The sequence below is a fragment of the Helicoverpa zea genome, chromosome 2 (assembly GCF_022581195.2).
Source record: "Helicoverpa zea isolate HzStark_Cry1AcR chromosome 2, ilHelZeax1.1, whole genome shotgun sequence".
Taxonomy (NCBI): Eukaryota; Metazoa; Arthropoda; class Insecta; order Lepidoptera; family Noctuidae; genus Helicoverpa; species Helicoverpa zea.
Genome location: NC_061453.1, coordinates 6468328 through 6480158, shown reverse-complemented (window position 1 = coordinate 6480158; position 11831 = coordinate 6468328). Strand labels below are relative to the sequence as shown.

Genomic DNA, 11831 nt, shown 5'->3' with positions numbered 1-11831 from the left:
ACTCTTGAAAACTTGAAGTTGGTACTCAGTCAAAAATATAACACCAAACAACGCTGTGTTGTATCATAAAATGCGGCTTAAACAAATCAGATAAATTCGACGATCTGGATGAGTGAAAGAGACGCGATTCCCGCGGCTATTCCTTGGCCAAGATAGTCTATTGTGATCGGGCCTGCGGTGAGCCGCCACCAGCGCAACCCTAATTGATATCAATTACCCGCCATCTCTCAAAATCTCTTTGAACCCCCTTACATCTCTAAATATTCGGCTCTCTGTTCGCGTTTAATTTTGTGAAAGTTTAATAAATTATTCTCATCTTCTAAAAGTACGTCAGCATTTTCTGTGGAAAAATATATAGTAGCCGTTTAATTGAATTGAAGAGTTTTCGATTCGTATTCTAATCTAACTTACCAATTAAATTGTCAGTCACAATGTCAAGCCTGTCAAGCTTTTCAGCGTCCGTCCCAACTTCTGCATTTGTCATGGTACCTTCAGTTGTTATATTATTAAATATTTTAGACCAAGTCAACTTTCCCGAGACGGTTGTGTTTGACACTTGAAATGTGGATATGCCCACAGGCTTCGTCCTAAAACATTAATGTATACTAGTCAATAAAGGGGTCGTATTGTTCGTACGTAGGGGTTTGAGGATACCTGTGTTGGAATATACGCATGATGTACGTATAATACCTCCTTTACAAATATCCAAGATTATATAAAGCATACCTACTTCAATCATTCGTCAAACATTCAATCATTCAATGTTCACTTTAATCGTACGTTCTTACATTCGAAATATAACAGTCGTTCAGGATACATGTGTTTTTGATTCTCGCCACAGAGTGTTTTTGGTTAGCACGTGTGTCTAGAGTTTTTGTTTATTTTGTGTGTTTAAGTGACTTTTTGTGACTTGTTTTTGTTTCTGTGTATTGTCCTTGTGTGCGTTTTTGATTGTGAACGTTTTCCGTTTAGTTAAGTAAGTCTTTAACCCAATATGGACCGCAACAAACCTCCCGACCCTGAACCGCCTGACATCTCTTTTGCTCCGCCATCCCCCAATTACCCACTTTCCCAATTCGCAGATGTTGCTTGCAGCATCGCGGAGTCCCAAATCCCTTCCCATTCCGAATCCCAATCCTCATCTAACCAGAACGGTAGGAAACGTTCTGGAGAAGATAACAATGCGTACAAACCGGCTAAGCAGCAGAGAAATCAAATAGGTCGCAGTAGATACTCTGCCACTGATAAAGCTCCATTCATTGTCCATGTCTCACGCTTGGAGTCCCAGCCTAATGCAGGTACCACATTGCACCCAGTCACTTTTGGCATGTTCTTAGTGAATAACAAAATCGCTAATGTCGTACGTGATGGCGTCAAGAAAGTTGGAAGGAACAGAGTTTCGGTAGAATTTGCATCCCCTCAGGATGCTAATTCTTTTATTATAAATGGTTTGTTAGCTAAAAATAGTTATGTTGCAGCAATTCCCACATTTAACATAACCCGTATGGGTGTTGTTACTGGTGTTCCTACCGACCTCACCGAAGAAGAAGCGATGAACTACCTCACTGTGCCCTCTGGATGTGGACGAATACTCAAGGTTCGTCGTATTAGTAGGAAAATATTTAGAGATGGTGTAACCGAATTCAAGCCTACTGAAACTTGCGTTATTACTTTCGATGGTCAAGTACTACCTACTAGGATATATTGTTGTTACACCTCTCTCCCGGTCTCTCAATACGTATACCCCACCATTCAGTGCCGCAAGTGTTGTAGGTTCGGTCACGTGGAGTCTATATGTCGCTCGAAACCACGCTGCAGCAAATGTGGCCACGATCACCCTGGTGATGGTTGCAACATTTCTGAGGGCGAGGCATTCTGTGTGCTCTGCTCTGGAAATCACTATGCTAATAGCAAGTCATGTCCGGAGTTAGGTAGACAGAAAGCTATTAAGAATCTTATGGCTGAGAAATCGCTTTCATATGCTGAGGTTAGCAAAACAATTCCTCCTGTTTCTCGCAACTATGCGAATGCTGTAAAATCTACAGTCAGTAATTCTCAGTCTTATCGCAAAACTGTTTACTTAAAGCCTAAGACCCATGCTCCCCTCTCGCCTTCTTACGACAAAGTCGCTCATCAGCATATTATTAACTCTCCCCCTTCTTCACAGCCTAATGGCTGCGCCCTCAGTAGCCCCCTTGATGATTCTAATAATTTTTCCTCTATAATTGAACTTCTAAGTAAAGTCCTTACAACTATATTATCCAATAATTCCCAAATACCGTCCAACGTCGCCCATCAACTTGTTACTCTTTTACTGAATATTAAAAATGGCGCCTCGCCAGGTATTCCTACAGTGGAATGTGAGGAGCGTGTTTCATAAGAAACATGACCTCATATTCCTACTCAACAAATACAAGCCCTTGGCTTGTTCCATCGCTGAGACTTGGCTTACCCCAAGTCTCAGCTTTCGCATGCCACACTTTAATATTTTGAGATGTGATAGGTCTGATGGATATGGAGGGTCGGCTCTTCTCATTAACAATAGAGTTCCGCTCTCGACCCTCTCGCTTCCGGCTCTGGATGGTGAAATTAACATTGTTGCAGCTAAATTCGAGGGTATAACAGTAATATCTATTTATATTTCCCACCCTCATCAAAATTTTTTAGCATCATTAAGAAACGTTTTTAATAATGTAGATGGGCCTATGCTAGTTATGGGAGATTTTAATTGCCACCATTTTAGGTGGGGCTCCAATCGTTGTGATGCGTTTGGGGAAGGTTTAGTAGAAATCCTCGATGACCTAAACCTGTGCATCTTAAATGATGGTTGTCCTACCCGCAGATCCCTTCCTGGGCAGCAAAAGAGTTGTGTAGATCTCACATTCTGTTCTGTAGAGTTGGCGGCATCGTTTCATTGGCAATGCACTGCTCTGACGCATGGTAGCGACCACTACCCCATTGTTGTTACTTTATTAAATAAAACCTATTTAGAGAAAAGTTCACCTCCACTTCTGAAATACAATCTGTCTAAACCGGACTGGTCAAGGTTTGCTTCTCTAGTGGAGGAGAAAATTAGTGTTCTTCCAAATTTAACTTCTGCTTTTCCACATTCTTCTGGTCACTGCCATGCTAAGAGTTGTTACGAGTCTTTCGTCTCAGCTATAACATCCAGTGCTGATTCCACATTCCCCCTGCGAAATAGCGCCAAAAGCAAAATCCCGTCACCTCCGTGGTGGGATCCAGACTGCACAGCCGCGATTCGCGAACGTAAGGAAGCTGAAAAACAGTACAATGCAGCGATGAACAACGACAACTTACTACAGTACAGACGAGTGTACGCCCGATCCCAACGGCTTCTTCGCAAGAGGAAACGTCGTGGTTGGGTTAAGTTCTGCACCTCTCTTTCTCCGTCCACTCCGGTGTCCGCAGTATGGAAGAGCATAAACCGCTTCAGACGTGGGTGCTCTCCATCAATATCCTCCCCCATCACTAGACAAACCGCTGAATCCTTTTTTAACAAAATTGCTCCAGCCTACGTTCCCTTGTCTTCAGAATTCGTTCACTTGCCTGTGAGTGTAGTGGATGACCCTTTGGACGAACCATTCACATTGGATGAATTAAATGCGGTGCTTCGTCATGTTCGGGATTCTGCCCCGGGCATTGATGGCGTACCGTATTCATTTATCGTTCACGCTGGTACAAGTGCGAAAATATATTTTCTAAATATCATAAATTATTGTTATTCTACTGGTTGGGTTCCTGATCAATGGAAACTCCAAATTATAATACCTCTACTGAAACCCGGCAAAAATGTTGATGATCCGAATGGCCTTAGACCAATTGCCTTGTCCTCAGTTTTGGTCAAGTTATTTGAGCACCTAATTAAAAATAGACTTGAGTGGTTGGTCGAATCTAGGGACTTACTGCCGAGTCATCAATTTGGTTTTAGGAAGGGACTTAGCACAATGGACAGCGTGGCAACATTAGTTACTGATGTTCGTACAGCATTTTCCAAAAATGAATCTGTTGTAGTCGCCTTCCTAGATATTTCCTCCGCATACGACAGTGTCCTTCTTCCCATTCTCAGGCAGAAACTGCAAGAGCTGAGTCTCCCGGTCAAGATGGTTCAAAGTATATGCGGACTTCTTATGTCGCGGTCCTTGGTGCTGAGGGTACAGGGTGAGGTATTTGAGGAAAGATACGCATGGAAGGGCCTTCCTCAAGGCTCTGTTCTCAGTCCGTTACTATACAACCTGTACACAGTTGACATTGGTTCCTGTTTGAACTCGGACTGCCGCATTTTGCAATACGCCGACGACCTGGCGCTTTACGTTACCAATGCCTCAATTGTGGACGCGGCTTCATCACTCTGCCTTTCTTTGGACTCTCTGCACCAGTGGCTTCTAGATCGTGGTCTGTCACTATCTGCTCCAAAAAGCTCGGCAGTAATTTTCTCTCGGAAACGTCTGATCCCTCAGGTTAACATTTCAATCCAAGGTCAAGGCGTTCCTGTTGTTAAGAAGACAAAATTTTTAGGGGTCTACCTTGATGCAAAGTTGAGTGGGTCTGAGCACTTTGCTTACCTCGTCAAAAGGTGCGAAAGGGTAATATCAATACTGAAAGTCCTTTCGGGTGTATGGTGGGGGGCTCACCCTTACACCATGAAACTTATCTATAATGCGTTAGTTCGTAGCATACTAGATTACGGCTCATTTGTATTGATTCCTTGCAACAGGGGTGCCTTGGCAGCATTAGATAGGCTCCAGTCTCAATGCCTTCGAATCATCTCAGGTTGCATGAAATCCTCTCCCGTCAACGCTTTGCAGGTAGAATGCGCCGAACCTCCTTTAGCCCTGAGGAGGCAGTATCTAGCTTCCCGTTTTCTATCCCGAGTGTTTCCCAAAAGTTCCCACCCCCTCATTCCTAATCTTCAAAATTTAGATTCCTTATGCAGATCCTCCAAATACTGGGAGCATAAAGAAATCCCACTAATACTGAAAACATACCGATTTATCCAAAATTTAAATTGCCCCATAAACCAAAACCGCAGATTACCCCTTTATAATTTTTCCTATGAAGTCCTTTGTTTTATTCCCAAGATATTCTATAATATCGGTATTTCCAAGAATTCCCCTTCGGCTAACTCTGCCTTCAATGCGGTGGTGGAAGAACGATGGCTTGGGTTTCAGAGATTTTTTACCGACGCTTCTAAATTAACATCCTGCTGTTACACTGGTGCTGCGGTATATTATCAAAACTCTAGAATTATTCTAAAATTTAAATGTCCAAAGGAGTCCTCTGTATTTACAGGTGAGTGTGTGGCATTATTGGAAGCTTGTATGTTCATAGAATCCCACGATATCAGCTCAGGGGTTATCTTTTCAGATTCCTTGAGCTGTCTCCAAGCACTATCCCAAAATCCTTTTAAAAGTAAACTCCATAGCCCAATAATACTAAATATAAAAAAGGTCCTGTTATCCTGTAGCATCCAACAAAAAGAGGTTCATTTAGTATGGATACCTAGCCACTGTGGTATCAAGGGCAACGAATGTGTGGACGCTCTGGCTAAAGATGCTTGTACATCAGTTACAGCCGACCCTGCGCACTTCTCCCTTCAAGGGTATGACCTGCTGAACCTTCCAAAAGCGCATCTTGAGACCGCATGGCAAGAATATTGGGACGTTTCCAGCAAGAAAAAGGGTGGTTACTTTTTTAATGTCCAACCCTTGATCCAAACCAAGCCCTGGTATTTCCATTTTAAAAAGTATCCCAAGCATGTGATATCGGTCCTTAGCAGAATTCGTTTAGGTCATTGCTGCACGCCTGTTTTTCTGCGCAAAATTCGTGTTCAGGACTCGTCTCTCTGTGAGTGCGGATTGGATGAAGGGAGCCTGGAACACATATTTTTTAGCTGCCCCGTAAATTCCTCATCCTTCGACTTGTATAACCGCCTCATTAAATTAAAGATTCCTGTTCCAATTAACTTCCCTTCCCTTTTAACATATTCCTCTCCAGAACTGTTCCACATCCTATTGATCTTCATCCTTCAAAATAATATTAAATTGTAGACTTTGGCCTAGTTAGGCCATTGTCTATGTGGTTGTGGCAATATTTTTTATTTTATTTTATATATATATATATTTTGTGTGTTATATTTCTATGTTCTAACAATTTATCAATTTTTATTTATGTGTTTGTTTCAGTGCCGTCCTACTAACTCAACAAGTCCTACAAGAAGAGAAAGCAATTTCTTTTTTTTTTTTTCTTAAGTTTTATTTCTTTCTTACATTTTATAATAATATATACCTACTTGCTTCTCATATCACTTGTCAGTGGCAGAATCGTCGACACCAACATCGACGGCATTGATTGCCAGAAACAAAAAATAGAATAGAATAGAATAGAATACATGTGTTTTCTTTGTCTCACCTGCACCCATATCCAACAGGTTATGGGCCCAGGCCGTTTTCTGTAGTTAAAAGTAATACAACAAAATTTTAAATTCAGTGAAAGAGTGTAAATTAAAATTGCATTAACAATGAACAAAATATCACATCTTATGACGGTGTTATTTCTGCGTTGCTAGGTGATGAGCAACTCAATATGGTTTCTGTGAAGACTACGCCTACTCGAACATGAATTGTATAATAATAATGAGACCCACACTCAAAATAAAAATAATTAGAGCTCTCGCTGTGGCGGCATATTGGGCTGACAAAGTGTAGTCTCACTATAAGACATGTCATCGACACGAAAGAAGAAGAATAAAAATAATTATCAACCAGGAAATTCAATGCATATAATATCAAAAATGTATTGTGATCATTGCGGACGTCGGAATAATTTCAAAAAGGACTGCCGTTACTTAAAGGGACTGCAGCAAAATAAATCAATGGGTGAACTTCAAAAGTCTGCCAATAACATTGAATACTGCAACAATGACCAGGGCGGTTTCGTTTTTATGATTTCATAATGTAAATTGTCTGCTAATTATGTAGAAAATAGCTAATACTGTTTATTTTCTTTTAGATTCTGGTGTGACAGATCATGATGACATATCATATTGACAAATCAAAAAAAAAAAAAAATAAATAAAATAAAATTAAAAGATTGACAATGTAAAAAGGTTTTAACCTCGTACGTCGAATTATCCACACCATTGAAGATCGGTGTTGCTAGAAAAGGAGTTTCAATCCTGGAGTTTGGTAAAGGGTAAATCGAGGTAACAACATAAATTCAAGGATCAATTGATGACGTTTTATATTCACCGGAGGTACCTACGTTATAATATGCCAAAAGACTGGTATGTCGGTAAATTTTTCAACATTTATGTTAAAAATAATAAATGTTTTATGACAGGTGAGAACATCAATCGATAATGTTTTTAGTATTACTTTTAAACAGTAATAATTCTCTGAGTAATTTAAATTTAGTTGAAGAGAATAACCAAGACTGTGTAAAAGAGTATAAATAATACGGCATAGTACTCACTTAAATAAACAGAAAAATTTTATGTTCAAATATGTAGTTGATGAAAATAATGTTTTTATTTGATAATTTGGTAATGCTGATGAATTATTTGAACCTTGCATACTTGGTAAAAACCATGTACTGTAGATAATAAGAACTATTTTGTTACTTTTATAGACAATTTTATACATTACAGTGTAATATTACACTGTTATATATATTTGATGTATGCTAAGTCAGAAGTGCTGAAATGTTTTCAAGATTTTGTTGCTAAAAGTGAAAACTTATTTAACCATAAAGTAAACTAATTTATATTGCGATAGTGGGCGAGAATATCTTTCTAATGAATTTAAAGATTATTATTGTGTTTGTAAGGAATTACTTAGGTACTGTTTAACAGTATCGAATAGCCACAACAAAATATTGTCGAGGAGCGTATGAATCGTACGTTAACCGAAATGGCTCGACCATTGGTTACAAGTGCGAAATTATATAAAATATTCTGGGATGAAGCTATATTAATATACATATTTAACAAATAGACTACCCACAAAAGCGCTCGCCAATAATAAAACACCATACGAAACATGACACAATCAATACCGAAAATACGAAACCGAAAATAAGTCATTCAAGACATTTAAAATAATGATGATGTCATTTAAAGCCATATTAGTTGGTTACGACCAAAATGGTTACAAACTATTTACCTAATACAGAAAATAACCAATTCCCTATTGCGAGGGATGTTGATTTGATGAAAGAAAGTGCTTGCGGCACTAATAACCGCGTAGACAAGCACTGCCACAATCATCTGTCCAAGATGCTCTGTGGCCAATGATGATGATGATTTGATGAGTTGTATTTCTATAATACCTGTTCAAATTCCCGCCTAAATTAACAAGCACGATAACGACAATAAATCGGCAAAGTTAATAGGCAACAAACATAATCATTCCCCTGATAATAGCTCAGAAGCTGGACCTTCATCTAGCAAACTGAGACGTAATACAAATAATTCTCAAAGTACCCCAATAGATTATAAAAGGATTGATGACCCATTTTTGCTTATCGCTCACAACTGTTCAATCACTACCATGCACCTATTGTGACATTTTTAGTGGGGATGATTCTAGTATACATATGTTGAAAACCACAAAAAGTGAAATAGAGTCTAATCATAGAAATAATACTTGGACTCTCATAGCAAGACCTAAAAATTTTAACATAAAAAGCTCAAATTGGGTATGTACAATTAAAAATAACGAGTTGGGTAAACCTACATGGTATAAAGCCCGATTAGTAGCTCGTGGTGTCACTCAACAATGCTTACAAGATTATAACGAAACGTTGACTCCAGTAGCTCAAATATAATCTTTCCAATTTATTTTAACTCTTGCAAATCAGTTTGATTTACATGCCCATCTTATGGATGTAAAAACCGCCGTTTAGAAAGGCATTCTCAAGGAAGATATCTATATGGAAGTGCCTTATGTACGCAATGCGCATGCAATGCTTAGTACATGACCAAATATTTGTGCTGCTATAGGTATTATAAGTCAGTATCAAAGTAAAATTAATGAAGTTATGGAAGTGGTTAAAACATCTTTTGAGATACATAAAAGGAACTCTTAAATTAAAGCTGACCTATGTGAAATGTGATTACAAACAACTGATGGCAGGGTATGCAGATTCTGATCGGTTGAGGCGACGTTATTGACCGCAAAAGTACAACAGATCACATAATTAAAGTGTTTGATAATTGTACAAATTCGTGGAATACACGGAAACAAAATAGTCGCCGGTTCCTCAACAGAAGCTGAATATATGCTTATTTGAAGCTATAAGAGAAGCTATTTGGATAAAATCATTATAACATAGTTCTATTCTGATAAAACAGACAATGATGATATATGAAGTTAATAACAGTTGTATTAGCATCGCTATATAATAATCCTACAAATCACAAACGATATTGTGACGAATTTAGTTAAGTTTTTATGTGTTGATTTGTGTGATGTGATGTGATGTGTTATTTATGTGTTTTTAGTTTAGTTTAGGATTAATAAGAACCCATCTGCCGCATTAGGCACGTCCTGTAAGGGTAGATGTAAGGTTGTATATGTAAATAAATAAGTAAATGTAATAACAAAATACCAGACAACCAGGCAACAGTCTGGAACTGAATGACATGAGGTTTAAAACTCATATATAAAAAAGCCACACTTTTTAAGAAAGCATATTATAAGTTAGAACATTAAGTTCAAGATAAAAATGCTTAGAAATGTGGTGGTCCTGCTCCATAGGACATAACAATATCTAATTAATAACCAAATTAAAATTTTACCAGCTAGTAAAATTGTATTTTTCCTTTGACTATTTGTCTGGTGACAAAATATGTACATATAAAAGTATTAATTAATGTAAAATATGTGAATGTTTATACTTATTACAAGATAAGTTACAAAGTACATTAAAAGATTCATATCATGTTTAATAATTATTCTTATAAATGGTATTTGACTCATGCATTTTCGTGAAACATGAAAATTTGAAGCATGAAGCATTTTAATGGTAATTTAATTCTCATATGTTTTTGTTTGTGATTCTACATGACCTTCGCATGCTGGTATTGTATGTATCAATACATATAAACTGTAATACCATACTATGTATTTAAAAAAAAAAAAAAAAAAAAAAAAAAAAAAAAAGGTAACCATGGAGTTACTTGCCTGTTCTTCTCCATAGGAAGCTACTGTTGGAATGAGCAACTAGAATCAAACTTATTTATGTTTTTGACTTTCATAAGTGCTTGTTATGGTCTAAATGAAGTAAATGTTTTGACTTTGACTTATGATGCAAAGTTTTTAGAATTAAGTTGAACTTAATGTAAATTTTTGAATAATTTCAGTTCAATGATTTTATTTAGAATGCTATTATGTTTATAATCTAAGCTGTTGATCAAAGTTATTGTAATTTGATATGCAGCAGGTACTATTTATGACTGTATAAAGTGTATGTAAATATTGCATATTGTCCTATACTGCAATGTACAAATTGTATTGTATACTTTATATATCAAACAATGTTTAAGGTTCTTCTAACCTACAGACAGACATGTGTTGCTGGGGAGTTTGTTGCGCCACTTCTTCTTCCCAGTAAAAACACATAGGAAGTGGTGAAAGGTGGGCGTTTTGGGGACTGTCTTTTATAAATTCCTGACGTTCAAAAGGTGCTGTTTTGCAGCCAAGTTTGGGTAAACGATTTTGACTTATGATTGTATAAAATGCTTGTACATTTGAGGGGGGCTGTTGGAATATACGCATGATGTACGTATAATACCTCCTTTACAAATATCCAAGATTATATAAAGCATACCTACTTCAATCATTCGTCAAACATTCAATCATTCAATGTTCACTTTAATCGTACGTTCTTACATTCGAAATATAACAGTCGTTCAGGATACATGTGTTTTCTTTGTCTCACCTGCACCCATATCCAACAACCTGGATCCAATATTGAAAACCGTTTTACTAATTTCGTGTTAAGTACCTTCTGGAGCTTTTTTTGTTTCTGGGCAGCAGTAATAAGTCTGAAACAATTTAATACGCATTATTGTACTATGTACCAATGAGGGATGTAATAGTACACACATGTTACCGACAAGTTCAGATCGTAGGTTCAAGTTCTAAATGTGGCAGATACGTCGTCCGCACAACTTGTTCCCATTAACAAGTTACAGCGTTAATCTGTCTTGTATAACATGACCAAAGAAACCAAAGATTAATGAAATGTACACACGGTTAGCGACAGAATAAAGTTCAGTTCGAACCGAGATAATGAGAGAGCTATCTATTTACAGGTTCTGTGGTCACGCGAGCCTAATGGTACAGCATTTGTTTTTCTATGATTCGTTATAATTTTCTATAATAATGACATACCTACTTAAATAAATAAATAGCATAATAAAAAGCTTCCATGACAAACATCACGGGAACATTGGCATCCATGAAAACAATAATGCTGACGGCCTAGCAATTTTACAGATGTGTACTTCGACAGTACATCGACCTTATTTGTTTGTACCAAGTACCAACCAATAGTGTCTCCGTCTATCTTCGAGCTTCGAAGAAAAAACAATCTCGATAACGTATTTAATCTACGAAGCAGATAACAAACAAACCATACGATTAAAGATATGTATGTAGGTGCGTCGTTCGCATACATTCGTAGCCAGTTTTTATGCTCTCCGTAAACGGTGAGGATAAGCCTTCACATTAGTACGCCTCATTACGCGTCCAATTTTATCGAACCAAATGTTGTTCGCAAACATTCCAGATCAAACTGGAAGGAAAAAG

General features: G+C 37.7%; 1 protein-coding gene across 3 annotated transcripts; it reads left to right on the top strand.

Moving 5' to 3' along the window:
• The first annotated feature begins 872 nt into the window (after positions 1-872).
• On the top strand, positions 873-6279 carry LOC124639067. Of its 3 annotated transcripts, XM_047176290.1 has the most exons (3): positions 987-1298; positions 1479-1597; positions 6204-6279. In XM_047176290.1, exons 1-3 carry the CDS (start codon positions 995-997, stop codon positions 6267-6269), a joined length of 489 nt encoding a protein of 162 aa, XP_047032246.1. In that variant the 5' UTR covers positions 987-994; the 3' UTR covers positions 6270-6279. The 3 variants fall into 3 exon arrangements, 2 of the variants coding, with proteins under 2 accessions (XP_047032246.1, XP_047032255.1); XR_006985442.1 differs by lacking the exons at positions 987-1298; positions 1479-1597 and adding an exon at positions 873-976; XM_047176299.1 differs by lacking the exon at positions 1479-1597.
• The last annotated feature ends 5552 nt before the right edge of the window (positions 6280-11831 follow it).

Bases quoted from the DNA above. Each gene is read 5' to 3' on its own strand.
- LOC124639067 (XM_047176290.1), top strand. From the start codon at position 995: ATGGACCGCAACAAACCTCCCGACCCTGAACCGCCTGACATCTCTTTT. The intron at 1,299-1,478 runs GTACCACATTGC...GTTATGTTGCAG, and splicing joins GGAGTCCCAGCCTAATGCAG to CAATTCCCACATTTAACATA. The intron at 1,598-6,203 runs GTTCGTCGTATT...TGTTTGTTTCAG, and splicing joins GATGTGGACGAATACTCAAG to TGCCGTCCTACTAACTCAAC.